General features: G+C 41.2%; 1 protein-coding gene across 8 annotated transcripts in view; it reads left to right on the forward strand.

Annotated features, from left to right (window-relative positions):
- Nucleotides 1–678: 678 nt before the first annotated feature.
- The window catches only part of YAP1 (Yes1 associated transcriptional regulator), a 95,112-nt gene continuing 76,777 nt past the window's right edge, over nucleotides 679–19,013 (forward strand). For 3 of the 8 annotated variants that reach the window (XM_061991686.1, XM_061991687.1, XM_061991732.1), the window contains exons 1-2: nucleotides 681–1,292; nucleotides 4,394–4,641. In XM_061991686.1, the coding sequence (XP_061847670.1) occupies nucleotides 975–1,292; nucleotides 4,394–4,641 (566 nt within the window). In that variant the 5' untranslated portion in view covers nucleotides 681–974. Of the gene's footprint in view, nucleotides 1,293–4,393; nucleotides 4,642–19,013 lie in introns of all 8 variants that reach the window. The other 5 variants (XM_061991704.1, XM_061991714.1, XM_061991724.1 and 2 more) reach the window with 4 other exon arrangements.

Consider the following 19,013-nt stretch of genomic DNA (forward strand, 5'->3'; position numbering starts at 1 on the left):
TTCCTCACCTCCCCGCTGCCCACACCCCCACTCCCGCTTCGGTCCGCGCGGCAGTAGCCCCGGCAGGCCGGTGGCGCCCGGGGCGCGGCCGCCAGGTGAGGCGGAGGCAGAGGGCCGACAGGCCGGGCCCTGCCCGCTCCTCACGCCAAGAAGGGCCAGGTCCCCGCGCCGCCTCGCTGCGACGGGCCGAGACACGCCGGCCGAGTTGCCCCTCTCGGCCCGCGGGCGAGTCGCGCCTGGGGCGCACCCCCAGCGCAGCGGCGGCTCCCCGGCGGGCGGGGGCCGGCGGGGGAGGGGAGCGGAGCGCGGCTGCCCCTCCCCACCGCCTCACGGAGCGGCCGCCTGGAAGTTGGGATAGAAGTTCGGGAAGGAAAAAAAGTTCTGGTTGGCGGCAACGTTCCGTGGCAGCGGCGAGCGGGCGGGCGACAGCCGGCAGAGGTGCGGGCAGGCCCGGCAAGGAGGGGCGGTGGGTTGCGGGCGAGCCCGAGCGTGAGGCGGCAGCGGGCCACGCGCCGTTGGGGGTCTAGGGGCGGGCGGGCAGTGGCCCCCGGCGGCCGTCCCCCCCCCGGAGCAAGAGACGGTACGGGCGGGCGCGCACAGGAGGACTGCGCGGCACAGGCTGCCGCGGTCAGATACGGTGCGGGCGGGCTCAGGAGGGGCGGAGCTCGGTGGTGGAGAGTGATTCGGGCGGGCGTAACTCCGAACTTTTGTTTGGTGTGTTGTGTGAGTTAGTTTCCGCCGCCGGGACAGAGGCGCCGGCCGGGCTGGGCCGGGCTCAGGGAAGCGCCGCACGGGCAAGAGTTGTTTTGCCAGTTGCTGCGGCCGGGTCGGTTTCCTCTGCCGAGGGGTGAGGAGCACCGGGCGACGAACAGGACGAGCCACGGCCCGGGGAGCGGGGCATGCAGGGCTGGGAATCCGGGCTCTGAGCCGCCGAGCCCCGCCAGGGAAGCGCCGGGGGGTTCCGACGGAGCGCCATGGATCCTGGGCAGCCTCAACCGCAGCAACCGCCGCAGGCAGCGCAGCCCCCGGCCTCGCAGCAGCCGCCACCGCAGCCCCCGAGCGCGGTGTCGGGGGCCCCGGCCGGCGCGGCGCAGCCCCCGGGCGCGGGGCCCCCTCCGGCGGGGCACCAGATCGTCCATGTGCGGGGCGATTCGGAGACCGACTTGGAGGCGCTGTTCAACGCCGTGATGAACCCCAAGGGCGCCAATGTGCCGCACACGCTGCCCATGCGGCTGCGGAAGCTGCCCGACTCCTTCTTCAAGCCGCCCGAGCCCAAGGCCCACTCCCGCCAGGTGAGGGGGAGGGGGCGGCCGCGTCGCGGGCGGGATGGAGGGAGGGAGGGAGGGAGGCGGGGGATGGCCCGGCCGTGCGTTCTCTCTCCCTCCCCGCCGCCGGGCTCCTCCCGAGGGAGGTGTGTGGGGGAGGGGGCCGGGGCGGGAATCCGCCCTCCGCGGAGCTGAAGCGGGGGGCGCCCGTCTGGGGCTGCCGGGGCGCTCGCCACCTTTCGTCCTGCTCTGTGAGGCGGGGGAGGCCGCCCTCGCCCTCCTCACCCGCCCCCCGTTATTTGCTGTTCCCCGGGGCGGGGGTGCCGCGCAGCCCCTCTCCTCGCCCGCCTCAGGGCGCTGACGGGAGTCGGCGCCGCGGCGGGAGGGCGGCCCGTAGCCCCGACCCTGTCTCCGGCGGGTCCTCGGACTCCACATCCGCTCCCTGGCGAGACCTGCGGCCGCTTTCTCGACCTCGCCGCGGCGGGAGCCCCTAAAACTGCTTCGGGAGTCCCTAAAACTGACGGGAAAACACTCTTTTTCCGGAGACAGGGAGGATTTCCCGGCCGCGTCTAATCCTCCTGTCTGTCTCTTGAGGGGGGATAATGAAGTGCTGAACTGCCCCTCACTCCACCAAACAATGTGGATGTAGCTCATCCACCATTTCATCGCGGTGCTGGGTCGAGTCGGATTGAACGCCCCCTCTCCACACACACACACGCATTTACTTAATAAATGAATTTCTGAGCCGCCCTTAGGTCTGACGGCGTCGAGGGTCCGCCGCGTTCACCGCCCCGCACCCTGCGCAGGGGCGCTTTGGGAGGGGTAGTCCTGGGGCCGGGACAGAGCCGGGGGCCGTACTGGGCTCTCAGCCGTGCCGGCCCAGGGGAACACGGGGCAGGGCCGGGGGCTGCCGGGGCCTCGGCGGTGCCGGCCCGGGGGGGAGTGCTGGGCATGGCCGGGGGAGGGGCCGGGGGCGCGGGCAGCGCCGGCTCTCGGCCGCCGGGAAGTTTGGTCCTTTAAGCGAGTGACTTGTGCCAAGACCTCAGTGCTGGTGCGAGTACGATTGGAAGTTAATGTTTAGGCTGCTGTTACTGACTTTTTGGAAGGAGGCTGTTGCCTACTCGACTGTTTTATTAAGTAATGAACTTTGTTGCTAAGCTATAAAGTAGGTTTTATTATTGGCTATTGTTAACTGTATTATCTGTGTAGCCAGTAGGAGTGAAACTTGCTCTGTGTACTGGTGCCTGGTACTCTTGTTGTTAAGGGTCTGTCAACATTTCCATTATTAAACTTCTGATTTGAAGGATTTATAACTTGGCTTCAGAAGTTCACTCCAGGCTGAACCTTGGCACATACTCTCTCAGCCTAGGAGTTAATTCATTTTCCAAACACTCCAAAAATCAGCCTGGCCTTCATATTGCAAGACTGAAAAGAAAATAGAAAGGGGAGGGGCTGAGTTGCTTCTGTAGTTTTGCTTGCTTCTGAGTTGCAGACCTTTAATAATACACTGAAACCCATCGAGGGGTAGGTTATTACATACAGGGTTTTTTTTTTCTAAGCTATGCAAGCGTTATCTCAGTTCCATTGTGCATAAATGTGAACTGGTATACATTCAAGCTAGTGCTTGGGGCTGTTAAATACAGTAGCCGTAGTTAAATAGCTATCACTTTTGAAACGTACTTAACCTGTGTGGCATTCATACAACTTGTACTTTTAAGCTTAGCCTTATCTTGCTTGTCTTTGTCACTCTTCATCTATAATGGGTATTTAGTTGCGTCACTGTTCCTTTTACCAATTGGTGGTTCCTAAAACATAAGGTTGAAATCCAGCTAAAGCCAGAGAATCTTTTGCTTTATTGTGGACTGCCTTTTAAAATAGGACTGGTGTAGTTTTTGCTTTTTGTTTAGTTGTGCCAGAAAAAGAAAAAAAAAATCTGTTCAACAGAAAAGGGTTAAGTTTCTGTAATTTTTAAGTTTCTGTAGTTCTTCCCCATTTCTCAAGAATTAAAATGCCTCAAATCCAGTTCATTTGCAACTTGCATGTTTTGTTTAAATGCACACTAATTTGTTTCCAATTTAATATATGAAACTTAGCATATAGTTGCATACAGATGTAGTGAAACAGAATTGTCAGTCTCTGTGAGTCTCTGAGTGGGGCCTCGTGTGGTGCAATACCATGTTTAGAGATGTGGGGCAAGGGCTAGCACATCTTATTATAGGTGTCCATGATCTAGTGTATCTGCTAAAAATGATTAATTGGCAACTGTATAGTTTTAGTAGTCAGTATTACTTTATTGCAGTTTTCAGAGCTGCTTTTTCAGTTTCACAATGGATACACATTTACTACTGGCAAGGAAGTTCTGTGTACTTATGAATGGTAACTCTGAATGATTTTGTGAGTCATTTCTGATTGACTGGTTAAACAGTTTAGTGAAGCTTTGCTTTGGGTAAAGGCACGGGCAGACTCTTTATAAGCTCCCAATACCCTTAAAGATGTGATTTGTGTGCTAGTTAGGAAATTTTGGGTTCAGCCTTCTTGTATAGGGTTTTTTTTCTGGTGATTGAGTTCAGAAGTCCCTCTTCCATTGACAGTCATTGCTGTCAGTCCAGTCGACATTTCTTTATTTCATTTTCCCTTATGTAATCTTTTAAACCCCTGCAGAGGGTGTATGTGTGGGTGTCCTTGCTCTCCCACACCCCCATTTCAAAAGAAGTGTCAAATTAACTCCTTCAGCAGAAAGTGAGTGCAATGGTAATGAGTGAGTGCAGTCTGGTAAATGAAGTATCTACAATGTGCTGTGTGAGGTCTGCTGACTGCAAGCAGAGTTTTTCCTAACCCTGCACCAAGGAGTAAGAATCTTGATTTTCAAAATAAAACTAAAGGCATTTGGCACATATTTATAGTTAATATTTCTTGACTTAAACAAGAGCATTTGTGATGCTAATTAACCAGCCTACTTGGTGGCCCACTTAAGCAGCAACAACTGGCAAACTGAAAAAAACCCAACTTTAGAATTACTAGCTTAATAATTTATTTTTGAAAGGTCCATTTAAAGTGAAATGTCTTCTGACAGATGCATTTCTGATGAAATGTAAAAGTCTTAATGGGAATAATTTCACTCCTGGCAGGCCAGCACTGATGCAGGGACAGCAGGAGCCCTGACCCCACAGCATGTCCGAGCTCATTCCTCTCCAGCATCGCTGCAGCTGGGAGCTGTTTCTCCAGGGACACTTACACCCTCTGGAGTAGTGACTGGTCCTGGAGCCTCATCATCTCAACATCTCCGCCAGTCTTCATTTGAGATCCCTGATGATGTACCTTTGCCACCGGGTTGGGAGATGGCTAAGACACCATCTGGACAGAGATACTTTCTTAAGTAAGTAAAACTTGTTTTCAGTTAACTTTGTCTTTGGTGGCTTTTATTGTTTTTGGTTTTTTTTAAAATTTTTTGTTTACATTCTTTGAATTTTAGTAAATTTCGCTGTGCTTAATATATGCTTATGTTCAAAATATATAAATTAAAACCATGTTCCTAGTTTTAAGTAGGAGATCCTACCACTTCAGTATTTCTCTCATATCAACTCTCTGCTGTTTCTGTAAACTATATGATACTCTGTGAATATTTATCCTATCTTAGTGTTAGCTGAAGAACGTTATCCATCGTATGGAATACTAAAAAACAGTTAAATGCACATAGTGATTTTTAACCAATGAGACTTTTTGGTTTGCTGAATCTTGCCACAGTTCTCGTGCAAAATACGTTTTACCTCATGTTTGTGATACAGTTGTAAAAATATAGAGTAACTTCAGAAATTACTCTAATGAGACTATCAGGGCTTCTTATTTTTTTTGAATAAGGACAACTGTGTAAGTGTGCAATCAACATATTTTTACCTACTCTCTACTCATAAGGAAATTAATGTACGTGTTTGAAGTATTTTGGTCTGTAACACTTAACTCATCTACATTCCCTGCGGTGAAAGGGAAATTGCAGAACTCCTAACATTGTTTCTTGTTCTTACAGCTGTAGCTTTTTCACACGGTGAAATTAGTATCACCTTTTCTATAACTGAAGAGAGGTTACACATGCCAGCCATCTGACACCTAATCCGTCAGGGAGCATTTTCTTTTATGCAGTGTAGTTTTCTAGAACAGCAGGAGCTTGTCCTTCTTTCTGAAAGTGTGCTGACCATGACATATAATTGTCCCTCAAATAATTTGACTATATTTTGAACATTTTATTTAACTACAAGTCTCTAAATAACCCATTATATGTAATTTTCAGTGCTGGGAGAGGGGAGCGGCAGCGCTGTGTGTTATTTATGTAAAACTTCCTTCAGCCAAGAAAAACATCTTTATCCCTACCTTTCTTGCTAAAACATTGTCATTAATCTGTGCATTTGACTGAAGTAGTTGAGTTTGTAGCTTCAAAAATATATTTACAGTGCCTACAATGGAAATAGAACTTTCACAACTTCTTAAAACTGTTTCTTGGTCCTGTAGCAATGGTGTTTCCACATAGAGAAGTTAGCAACACTTTTTAACTGAAAAAGAGGTTACAGCAGTTGCCTGATGTTATTTCGGCCTGTATTCTGTATTAGGAATGTGAGAATGAGCATTAACTATAGATCTTGAAGGTGTGATATTTTCTTTGGCGTAAGTTTAACAAATCAGAGTATTGTAGAACGTGAGCTCTTCGGTGAGCACAAATTTTTTTTTTTTGGAACTGTATAAGTTTATGCCATTTGAGAACTGTAGCTCATTGCACCTTGAGGAAAGCACAGAGTTTTGAAATGAAAAGAAAACTTTATTTTGACTGTACTAGTGAGAGCTCTTGGAGTGCAGCTTATGAGGCATGGAAAAAAAGATATTTGTTTTTTAAGCTTTACTGTCACAAGTGGGTTTGGTGGGGTTTTTTTAGTTGTTAATGCTGTCAATTTTAAAGAAAATAGAACAGTTTAAGAGCTGCAAAATAGCTTCTTGTTATTATAGGCAGTTTTTCAAGTTATGCCCATTCGGGGGGGAAGTCAGTGAAAAATTTGTTCTTGGAATTTTTTTCTGCAATTTTATTATTACCACAAAAGATCTTTTCCTTTTTTTTTTTTTTTCTCTGAAAGTTTTTTTATCCTTTCTTGGTGTCCTGGTATCCATTTCAAAGGGTCAGGTTTCAGCAAGAACAATAAAGAGCCTGAGACTGGAAAGTACACACAAGTCTGGCAAACTCATCTGCATGAGCAAGATCGTTTGTTCTCAAGCAGACATCCAAAGTAAATGATTGAAAGAGCTGCTAGCTGTGAAGGATGTGTCTTGAAGGGGAAAGGAGTGGAAACAAACCAGGTTGTTAGGAAGAAAAATAAAGGCTGTACTTTTTGAACCTCTCCCTGCTGGGTCACATGCTGACCTTGGGAGATTTTAAACAGCTTAATGGGCTGTTTTCTTTTGGCTTTCCTTGGGTGATGCTGTGGTATGGGAGAGTCTAATGAGGACAGTTCTGAAGGCTCTGTTCACACTTGAGAGACATTTATTGTTCCTAAAATGTTGTTTAATACTGTGTACAGGTGAGATCCACCAACTTCATTGAAGTTCATGAAGATTTGTAAAAAAAACATTTCAAGTGCTAGTAAAATACTTGCTTTGTATGTTTAGGAAATCCAAGGAAATGTAAGAATTATTTTGAAGTAGCAAGTTTGTATTTCAGAAGGTTTTTTCAGTGTTGAGTGATAAGTTCTCTCATACCTCTGAGGCCATTAAAACTTGAATCTTGTCTGTTTACACCTTAAACATTAGCTAAAGCCGTGATTACTGAAATTCGTGATGCTGAACACATTGAAAGTGGTTCCTTCTACCATGTGCAGATTTTGGGTGTCTCTTCCAAGTATTCATCTTTTTTGTTGGATTGGCTGCAATGCTCTTTGTTTCCATTTGCTCTGTTCTGTAGCTACTCTATGAACAGTCTGGTAATCAGGCTTGAGAAAGATCTTTGCAAAATAGGTAACAGTATTAGATTTTTTCCAGATGTCAGTAAGCCTTATGGTTATAGTTACCACAATATACTACAGAGCAAACAGAGTAATAGAAAATTGAGTACTATACTTAATGCAGTTTGGAATATAGTCACTTCCACTAATCGGTGGGTCGAGCGCTGCAAGCATAGGAATTTGCACAAAGAAACGAAAGTAGTGTGTATGGGACAGAAAATACTATTCTCTCATAGGTACATGCACAGAGTTGTTTGGCCAGATATTTTATATACACACTGCACATATATCCATACATATTAAAAGAGAGTTAGAATGGTAGTGTAGGTCTGAACCAGAATAACTCTTGTAAATCAGTCTGTCATCTAGATAAATAGACCCCTTTATGTATGAATGCCCAACATATGATTTGCCAAAATTCCACTCATTAGCATTCATCTTGCTGTTATGAGTAGGACTCTCGAGTATAATTTTCCGTTAGTGAAAATGATTTTGGCCAGTGAGTTAAGACACGCAGCTGGTAAAACTAATACTATTTTTTACTGAAACTGATACTTAAATAGAACTTGGGAGTTAGAACTTGCCTGGTTAGTAAGTGGTCACGTCTGAGTCATCTCAGCCTAGCTGTGCAGTTTGCTTCAGCCCATTCTTAAGCTGCAGTGAAAAGGACGTGCTTGGTTTGTGTGGTGATGTCAATTGCATTGCTTTTTAACCGCTTCCTGTTAGCCAGCTGCTGGTTGACATTTCGGTGAACTACAGAGAAAGATAGGAGAGGGCTCTCTAGGCAAAAGATAATATGCCATGGGAGTAGCAGACAACTTCCAGAAAGAAAAAAAAATAACGTTTAACTCAATTTTAGAATTACTCTTGTATTAACTTACTGTCATGCATTTAATTCTTACAGAGCTTGTGTAATACCTCTCCACATTTTGTAATGTGAGGAAAAGTTAACTGATTGTCCAGCAAACAAGTCTTGTAATTATTTTTCCTACAGGAAGTAGTTCTTGCAAGCAGTTTATCAACAACTTCCTATTTTTTTTCTGTGAAGTGTTGAATGACTTCCTGAAGGAGGCCAAGGTGGTTTTCATTAGTATCAGTGGGTGTGTTAGAGGTGTTTACCCATCTGGCAGAAACCTTAAAAATAGATTGCTGTTACACATTTCATATGTGCTCTATACAGTGGTATGGCTTTGGATGTTACAAAACACAATCATTTTAAGGTAACAGGGAAGTCTGTGGCCATGTTTGGGTTTTTTTTTTCTCTTCTATCACACATGAAAAATATCCAGCAGTGCTGTTAAATTTCTCTCGCATCCTATTTAGCCCCTGATTGGAACCACCCACTACACCAATATCATCTGCTCCCCTCCTCCTCCTCTCCTCCCCACCCTGACAAAGTAATCTTAGTTTATTGGAAAAAACTACTTCCACAGTTGTGTATTTTGTTGAACACTTTAATTTACCGGGGAAATGCATATTCAGGTCATCAGTTAATGTGAGTTCTGTTTATGGCTCTTTAGTTAAGACTCTTTTGTTATTAAAAGGGCTCTTGCAAAGCAAAACTGCAACCATTGCTTTTGATGGGTTTGTCCACTTTTTCAAGCTTTTTATACTAAAAACCAAATATTTTTTCATTTGCTAAATTTAATTTGTAACATAGTAAATAAGTTTAATTTTCATATTGGTGACTTCCCACTGTTTGTGAAAATATTCATAAGATTGATATACCAAAAAAAAAAGCCGTGAAATTTGTGCAGGTGGAAATGGGCACTGTCAGTTTCAGAACATATCCGGAGGAAAGAAGTATTAGTTAAAAGACTTTTAAAGTAAAACGTGCTGTGGTATACTTTTGCCAACTTAGTTAGAGTTTTTTTGTCTTGGAAGACAGTCACAGTACTACTAAGTGTATATGTTTCCTTCTGCCTCTTGAAGAGTACTGTAAAGGAACAAGAATACAAACTATTTTGAATTTGCAGTTCTATCTTTGAAGGGCAGAGGAAGAGTAAGGGCAAAATTCCTCTGTATTAGCACCGAGACTGATCTGGGAGGAGGTTGGAAGTACATCTTCAGCCCTCTGAATTGAGAGAATTTGCAACCAGCTTAGTGGGTGGGCATCAGTGAAACCAGTGACATGGGATGCTTTTCTTGTGTTGGTTTTGTTTTGCTTAAGGAAAATTGCAAATGATGATATCCAGACATTCAATACCCTGCTACATATACTAGAGCATTTTGTGCAGTTCGGTAAACAGTTTGAGAGATGTGATTTCAGGTAAAGTAAAAAAACATGCAGTGATTTTCACTAATGTGTTTTCCTTTTATTTGTAAGTGTATCAGCATTTAGTATCTTCAGAAGAAAATAAACTGAGGAAAAATAAGGGGTCTGTGGCAGTTAGTTGTACTTGAATAGTTAAATTATCTCTGAGGATTTTTTTGTTTGTGGTTTCATTGTTTTTGTGGGTTTTTTTAATCAGCTGTTAATCCCTACCTTTCTTTTCTCCCACAGATCTTGCCTTTCAGTATATCTCCCATTAGAATAATCTTTATGCTTTATAGTGTCTGATTGGGTGACTATTTCCACAAACTCTAAAAAGCCCTGGATGAAACCTCTACTGAGAGCTTCTAATACTGTAGGAGAGCATTCACAAGCTGTAGAAAATATACTGTAAATATAATTCCTGCTAATCTAAATAAGTGGAGGGAGAAAGCAATGGCATACTCTGAAAGACTGTGTTAATGCAGTGTTCATTAAGGAGGAAAAATACAGATATTTCCAGTAGAAAACTGAACCATTCACTGTTGAGAACTCTGGGGTAGTTTTGGTTACGTGCTTTAAGTGCCTAATAGTGTTATTATAGCAATGCTTTCCTATCTCCTGAATAAAATTTGAGATCATTTTTATCTTACTGTGATCTGAAAGCTATGTAGTATGTTGAAAGCTATAATTGTGACTGAAATCTTTATCAACTAGTCTTTGATAAGGAGAAATCTTAGCGTCTCTCTGATCAGTCGTAAGAGGAGGCTTCTGATAGAGGTTTAATCAAAATGTCATGTTTAAAAAAGATTCTTCTACAATTCTGCTTATTAAAGAATTTTGTCAGGTTATGTTTGGTTAAAAGCAGTAGCATCAAGCTCTGTGGAAGCAAGTACACCACTGTGGAACCAATTCTGTATTCTCAGGTCTTGACCTCTTCTAAAGACAAACAATTTTATATAAATCAAGACTAGTATCTTCTGGACTCTCTTACCCTTTTGCTTTTCTTCTTTTGTATGTTGAAGATGACAAAGAATTATGGTTGTGTTTTTTTAGTAGTCATCTGGTTTGTAGCATAGAGTAATCTGTGACCCATCAGTCACATCATGGAAATTTCTACTTGATAGAAGGCAGTAAAGTAATAAGAGGATGTTAATTTGAAAGTTCCCATGAAATTAAGACAGGCGCTACCCCACCAATTTTTTCAACAATTACTTCCAATGGGTAAATGCAATTGAACTGATCAGTGGCATACGTAGATAAGTTTGTATCTGCTTTTACAAGATTTGTCTCTTACTCTCTTATCTTTCCTCTTCTGGAAATAAATAAAATCAATATCTTTAAAATACAAAATATAAAACATCTATTTATAGTTTGCTCAGTTTCCCTTTGTAATTGTGGCACAACAGCTGTAGATTTTTAAAAGCTGACACAGCAAAAGTGGATTTTTTTAAAATTCAGTTTATCTATTTTTACAGTAGATTTCCAGAGGAAATAACTTGCAGTAGGAATGCTGAAATATTTAACTGCAGGACCTATAAATTGGGTCACATGTAAAATTAAAGCAAAGTTCTTAGTTTGCTCCCAGAGAAGCATTTTCACCTGTCGAACATAAACAGTTACTGGATGATGCCCAGGAGAACAAAATGTGTTACTCAGGGTTGAGATATGAGATGAACTGTTAAAACTAGTGTGATATTAACTATAAGCAATTTATTTCAGGCTCTTAGTTAAGATTAGACACATTCCCCCTGCAACCAACCAAAGGAAAAAAAAAACAAACAACAAAACAAAAAATGGAATAAAAAGCTATAGAGAGCTGTCAGACAAAACTAGAGATATCTTCTTTTTCTATGTGGCCAGACCACTGCATGTGTTTATCTTCATAGCTGGCAACAAATTCAGGTGATGTAATTGAATTTAGTTTAACCTTTTGAAACTGATAGCTACTCAGTTCTCCTGTTATTTTTGTGTCTTTGTATTTTTATAAATTCCAACATATTTGCATTTACTGCTCCAAACAATCCAAACGTGCATATGCAGTAAAGTTCATTAATAGTGGAACTCTGTCTTTCGCTATTTGTGTAAATGCTGTTCACTTTTCTAAGGGGTGTTTTTTTCTTTCTTTTTTTTTTTTTCTTCCCTCCTCCCCACCTGTGCATGATTATGTAAACACTGATATTTAAATTGCTTGGTATCTATTGTAAATTCTAAAGAAATTTTCACTTAGCTGAATGCAGGAAATGTACAGGAGATTTCTGTGAGCAGCAGTCCTCTGGCATTTGACCCTAGGAAATGGTCAGGATACCAAGTAGTTGGCCCAGGAGAAAGTCAGAATCATCTGTAGGGGAAATTAGCCTGGGGGTTAGCATAATGTGAAACAAAATTCTTGGGAGCAGGCTGTGTACTGGAGTGTTAATAGATACATGCCATGTTAAGGCAGGACATACTCTCACAAACAGCTTTCCTAAACCACATTTTGATGTAAGGCTATATTGGGAAATTACCAAGTAAATGATTTTTGTTGTTAAGCACTTGAAGGGGAATCTGGGGCACGGTGAAAATTGTCTTTATTATGAAAATGGTACCTAAAGACTATTTTTTGGTAAATAAAACTGGAGTTCTGTTTGTAGAACTGGAGTTTTTGAAAGGTATGACTAAGCTGTGTTGCTGTTTCACGGTCTCCTGAAGTGCTTCTCGGAGTCTACTTTCTGGGATTCACTCTGCTGATATTTCATTTGGCTTTTAATTAAGTTACTTCAGGCTGTGTTTCAGGCGAGTATGGCTAAGTTTTCTAAATTGCTGGTTAAGTCAAGATAATAATATAAAGCTGCCTTGTAAAGTAAGACTTTTACCAGTATACTGCCTGTCAGTCATGTCAGTTGCTAAGGGAACAAAGCTGTCTTGAAAACAGTCTTGGACTTTGCTTTAATTTCACTAATGAGACTTTGCTGTGTCAGAGTGAAAGACCAGGTCCTTTTTGCAGAGTTTCTCTTCCGTTGTTTGGTAACTTAAACAGTGTTGGTGGTTAAGTTTAGCTATTGATTATTATACTGAGGCTATGAAGACTTTTTTTCTAAAATATTTTGCTGAACTATTTTGTGAGACAATCAAGTAAACTGTTGCTAGTTTACCTCTAATGTTTAGTTCTGATTTATGGAGAGATTTGTCTGTTTTGCCTGCACTGCAGTTTCATTTAAATAGTGTTGCTGCTTTGAGGATGCCTTTCCCTTTCTGATTACCTGTAGTAACTGAAATACTAAATAATCTTTTTACCTTTTTTAGATATGTTGTAAAATTAAACATTTGTGACATAATACAATGTTATCTGAAAGCAAACAAGCATAGATGGTGTAGGCAAAACTGAATTATTAAGGTAAAGAGCTGCAAGATGGGTGTGTTTTCCTATAGGATCTCACTTTTCAAATTATTGTTTTTATTTGTTTCTGTTTGGACAACTGCTGCAGTTACTTTCATCTCAACATTTATATAGTTTCTTTAGAATGATGAGAAATGGGAAAAGAGAAATTTCATTGCATATTTACCAACTGTGCTGATGGTATAGTTAATATAGTTGGTAGAGCTAAATATCCAATGTATTCATAGTTCAGTGATGATTCTTATTTTTTAATTTATAGAACCTTTGCTGTTCTTGGAGAAACCAGCTTTGCATGAGTGAAGGATATGAAATAAGAAATACTTTAAAAAGTGCAATCTGACATTTAAAAGGCTGTTATAAAGAAAAGATGGAAAAACTTGGAAGGATATTCTGTGCCCAACTTTACAGGCCAATTTTGTGTATATATATATGAAAAATATTTTTGTAGAAAAATCAAGTAATACTGTGCTTCAACTAGCGTTTAGGTGTCCACTGACTTCTGTGCTGGGTCTTTGGATGAATTAATGATATTTGTTTGTAACAAGAAGTTTCAAATACTTCCAGTCTTCAGTGGAAACAGTTAATAGCCCATTCCATGGTTCCAGGGCTTCGTATACATGAACATCACTAAATTGCCCATGCTGTATTTTGGGTATGAATAGATTTTTGAGAGCTTTTTATTAATGCTGTTGACGTAATTATATGTATGTTATCATCAGTGCAGAGCTGTGTTTCATTTCCCTACCTTCCGTCCTTGAATGCATTCACACTTAATTTCTATCTGTGAATGTCACTCTTCTGGCTAGTGAGTTTAACATTTGGACTGAAGGAAATGTTCCCTCTCATAACTGTGTAACTGTCTTTTGAGTTTTCAGATTTTACAGGAACTAACTTAAGTCTGAGACTATTCTAAAGCAGACCTTAGATACAGGGACTGAGTAATTATCAAGTAACACGGGAAAGGAACTTTCAGATTTGTAGTATTAGGAGAACTCTTATAATTTGTATGCTTGTGGATTTTTTGGTTTGGTTTCTTCCCTTTTTTTTACTATAATGGAAAAATATCTATTGTACATTTCACAATATCCTGATAATTTGGTCACTGGCTAAGAAGAGAAAATGTGAAACAGACCATAGATAAAGCAGTTAGTTAAGAATTAGCGTTTTAGAATTTCTGTTAACAAGGTCAAAGGAAGTTTTAATTATATTCTTTTAAAAAATATTTCACAATTCAAATTTGTGCTTCAATTTGTTATTCTGTTACATGGCTCTTGACATGGTCATCTTTGTATTATAGAGATCTATGGAGAAACTTGGAGAGTTCAATCTTTTCCTAATGAATTAAATGTCAGTTGTATGTGTTAATGTCTTGAGGAAAAAGGAATCTTAGTTCAGTTTCATAGTTGTGATACTCATTTTCCAAGTTCTGCTTTTAAGATTGCATTAGAATAGGGAGGGGGGAAGCCGAAGAGAGACTTTTTTCTTCTGGTGCAACTATTTGTGTGGCTTTTGCTTAGGGCTACAGTTTGAATCCTGTTTATGCTGTGATGGTGAGCAACTTGGAGGTTGCGTGTAAACTTTAATTGATTCCTCCACTCTGCAGTTCTGTTGGAGTAGGAGTGTAGACCCTGGTCTGTGCCAAGTTTTGCCCTTTGAAAACGGTCTCAAATGCTTGCTCCGTGAAACCAAAGGGAGAGGATTTAAAATGCTTTCTAAGTCAAGGTAACAGCTAACTTACCAAATAGTTATGGGAGCTGCAGTAAGGTGAAAAGTGCTGTCTTCTGTAATGGATAAATTCTACGTAAATAGATTTATGGGAAGAGGTCTCTTGTCCTCAAAAGAAGCCATTGAGCTCTTATTTTGTGTATGTGAAATAAGTTTGTATAGAATGCATTTGAAATGCAGGCAATTGTGATGTTACTGCTTCTTGCTTTGCTAGGATCTGTGCATAATGACCCTATAACTTTGTAAAATTCTTTATATGAAAGATAAAAGCAAGCTTACATTTTTGCTAATGTATGATGCTTTTGCTTCATAGCTGACTGAAATAACTATCTTCTATCCAATTTCTATAGATAATGATATTTTATTCTTATTGCCCTTACCTACAGTTGTGATATGAAGGTGTGAGGGCTTAGAATACTGTTTAGTTACCTTCCTACTGTTGATAAGAATATTCTAGCCCCACTTACCGTATGTAGAACCATCATATTGAACTACATGATGCACCTTCTGTGCAGATTTAATTTCATATTCAGTTCTTCACTTCCAGCTAAAAATCTTTTATCTGTTTTGCAAGCTGCAGAAGAATAAACAAGATGCTCATTCTTGTAAGCATTTAATTTATCAAACTGATGAGTCCAAAAAAAAAATTAAATGGTACACAGACTGCAGGGTAATGGCAACTGGTGCTGTCACATTGTGTTTCATAAAACAGTCTTTTACATTTGCACATCCAGCTAGTAGCTTTTTGTTTAAATTAGTATGTCACATATGCTTTGAGACAATATTTCCGCTAAATTAAAACATATATTGATCACAGCTATTAGGCTGTTTAGCTCATGCATCTGCCCAATGTTTTAGGTCAGCTGAGAATTTCTTAAGTGTTATCCCTCTGGAGGATCCTACAGAGTCAGTTTTTGGCTTTTGATGGAAGTAGCAAGGCTAAACTGCAGAATCAGATTATAATGTTATGATGTTTCGTATAGGTGTCTTTTTATTTAAGATATGTAAGATTTACTGACAATGATTAGGTGAAGGAAAAATTCAGAGGATGATGTGTGGCCAAAGTGGAGGCAAAAAATAGGAATACTGTCAGTAGGTAGGCAGTAGAAGTAGCTATACTGCCTGGCTTCCCTAAGTATTCTTGGTAAGATGTTCAGTTTTAAAACCTGGCAACTGCTGGACCTTGACACCTTCGCTCTTAATAGATGGTGGCATCTTTAAACTATTCATATTGACTCAAGCCAAGTGTCCAGAGCAGTATCTTGTTGTCAGTAGTGGTCAAGAACAAACTTCTTGGAAAGACAAAGAATGGGGCAAGCAAATGTGAAAACTGGCTCTGAGAACTCTCCCAGCTTCCAGCTATCCTCCAAGACTTACCCTGTCTCCTCCTAAGGCCATCTGAACTTGTAGCATCTGTTGCTTTGGCAAGGAAGTCTCACTGGTTGTCTGTCTACTGCATGAAGAAGTGCTTCACTCTGTTTTAAGTTTGGCACCCATCAGCTTCATTCATTGGTGCCCACTTCTTATTTTGGAAGTGACAATGAACAGCTGATGCATATTTGTACTGCTCAAAATTGATGTCTTTTCTGGAAATTACCTCTCTTTGAAACTTGAAGAGTCCTAACCTACTGGGTCTTCCTGAGATAGAAGCCTTTTTCAGCAATCCTAGCAGCCCTTCTACAATAATTTTCCAATTTTGGGTTTCTTTTTCAGCTGAAAGGTTAAGAATGCATTTAAAAAAATTCACCATTCTGAGCCTTTCATCTAAAAAACCCACATATCAGTTTATTACTTCTGCTACTTGTTTTTTCACTCTTTTTTTTGGGTGTTTTTTGGTTTGTTTTTTTTTTTTTGGTTTTGAGTTCTTTGCAATTAGAGGTTGACCAAGAGTAAATTTGTATCACTGAGAAACTTTGTGATACTAATGCCTTTTTTTTCTTGCCTAGCACATACACATTCTGGTGTATAGGCTGCTGTTGAAGTTGACCAGAGGCCTATTGTGGTACAAAAGCCGATGGTTTCTCACTCCTGTTTGTTGTGTGGTTTTTTGGGTTTTTTTCCTGTTTTGTTTTTGTGTGATGTTTTGTTTTTTTAAAATTTCATACTGGTAACTGTCTGTTCATCTCCTGTCAGGACATATTCTTTTAAAACAAAACGAAAAGAACCCCATGACACTTGCTGTTTCTAACTTGGCACTGGTTTCTGGAACTTAATGCCTGCTATGATTGCTGAAGTTGAGTCTTCTGTATGAACTTTGGGATGCAACTATTTCTGTTGGTGTATTCACCTTGAAAGGGAAAGGTCATCTGCACTTACATCCAGCTTCTGTGTGGGAGCTGCTGCAACAAAACGGAGGTAGCTACTGTGATAAAATGATAGAAGTTATGTATGTCATTAAAAAAAAATCCCAAGTGAGATTCATTTCTAAGATAAAATACCTTGTCTTGTGGCTGGTGCTACATGTGAATGTATATTTTATTGATATGTCATTAGAGAAGTAAGCAATGAGAGGATATTTGGAAGACAGGTTGTGTTTCTTCGTATACTCAGTCCCATCAATGCTGAAAGAATGTCAGTCTCCAACTTCACTTTGTAACTTGAATTTAATTTCATATTCTACTTTTAAGTTTATTTACAAAATAGCTTCTGTCAATACCATGCCTTACTTCCTAGTATCTCAGTACCAGATGCTTACACCATATTTTTCTGTCATGCAGTATGTGTACATATCTTGATAGTTCAGTAACCAAAATAAAAGTATTTTACTTTCCAATTTTGTAAGTTTACAGTTGTCAACCATCTGTAATAGTTTGTGATGTTGAATATGTTGTTCCAATGTTGCAATTGATAAATAATCACAAAATAAGGAACAATTATATGAGTCTAAAAAAAAGCCCTCAATAGTTCTAATGGAAACTTTCTTCTCCCAACAGTAAAAGTTGTTTAATTCTGCACAGGAGCTTCAGGATTGTTAGGATTTTACATTGACTGGAAGATCCAAGGAACCATGGATTTACCAGGCATATTTTTGTTGGTTTGAATTTTTTAGTTGTGATGTTTTTGGTTTTTTTTGTCTTTTCACAATTCACAAACACAACCATGAAGGTTAGTCATTCATCCAGCCTTCTGCCTCCTTCACAAATGTTGCCAAAGCTAAATCAGGTCAGAAGTGACTGTTTGCCCAAGTCTGGAAAACTTCCAATGATGGAGATCACACAGCCTCTCTTCATGCTGTTAATGTACTCCTCTGGAAAACGGTTCTCTGCATAAAAACAAAACATGTAGCTCCTGATGGACAGCTCATACCTAATGACTTTTGAAATCACCTGTAGTTTCTTTACTAGCCAAAGAATGAAATGTCATGCTTTAGGTGGTATTTTTGTAGAATTGGAAAGAAAAAAGAGCAACTAAGAAACTTACTGTATTGGGTTTGTGTGGCAACGTTTTGGTAGCAGGGAGGCAACACGGATGACTTCTGTGAAAAGCTACTGGAAGCCTCCCTCATGTCTGATAGAGCCAATGGCAACCGGCTCCAAGTCTAAGCCAAGGCTAAGCCCGTCAGTGATGGTGTTAACACCTCTAGGATAACAGATTTGAGAAGGGGGAAAAAGTTACTGTGCAACAGCAACAGTAGCTGAGGTGAGAATATGTGAGACAAACAGCTCTAGCCAGCTGCCAGCTTTGCCCATGATGGTAACTGGTAAGTGATCTCTCCCTGTCTTTATCTCAACCCATGAGCCTTTCATTGTATTTTTTCTCTCCCCTGTCCAGTTAAGGAGGGGGAGAGATAGAGCAGTTTTTGTTGGGCTTTGGCATCCAACCAGAGTCAACCCACCACTTGCTCAGTTTGTTTTGTATGGATAAGTCAAGATAGTAATTTGTGTTGACATCCTGTGTCCCATCTTGCATTGACTAAGTTGTCCAAATGACTGTGCTGTAATCTAGAGTCTTGATGTGTTCAGTAGTTGACTGTTGTGGTTTAGCCCTGGCTGGGTGCCAGTTGCCCACCAAGTCGTTCTGTTACTTCCCCTGCTAAACTGGACGGAGGAGAGAGAAGCATAATGAAAGTCCATATAAGGACAGGGAGATAATTCAGCAGTTAATGTCAGGGGCAAAACAGACTCGGGGAGAAATTATGTGATTTATCAATGAGCAATCAAAATGGAACAGGGAAATGAGAAATAAAAACTGAATCTTGAAGCACCTCCTTCCACCCCTCCTTTGTCTCAGGACTTGTCCCTCCTTGCCCACCAGTGGTGCAGGGGGACAGGGAATGGGAGCTATGGTCAGTTCTTCACAGATGGTCTTTGCCAGTGCTTCCTCTCAAGGGGAGGAGTCTTCACACTTCCCACTGTTACAGTGTGTGGTCCCTCCCACAGTAAATAGTCCTCCAAGATCTTCTCAAACTTGGGTCC

The sequence above is a fragment of the Colius striatus genome, chromosome 1, assembly GCF_028858725.1.
Source record: "Colius striatus isolate bColStr4 chromosome 1, bColStr4.1.hap1, whole genome shotgun sequence".
Lineage (NCBI taxonomy): Eukaryota > Metazoa > Chordata > Aves > Coliiformes > Coliidae > Colius > Colius striatus.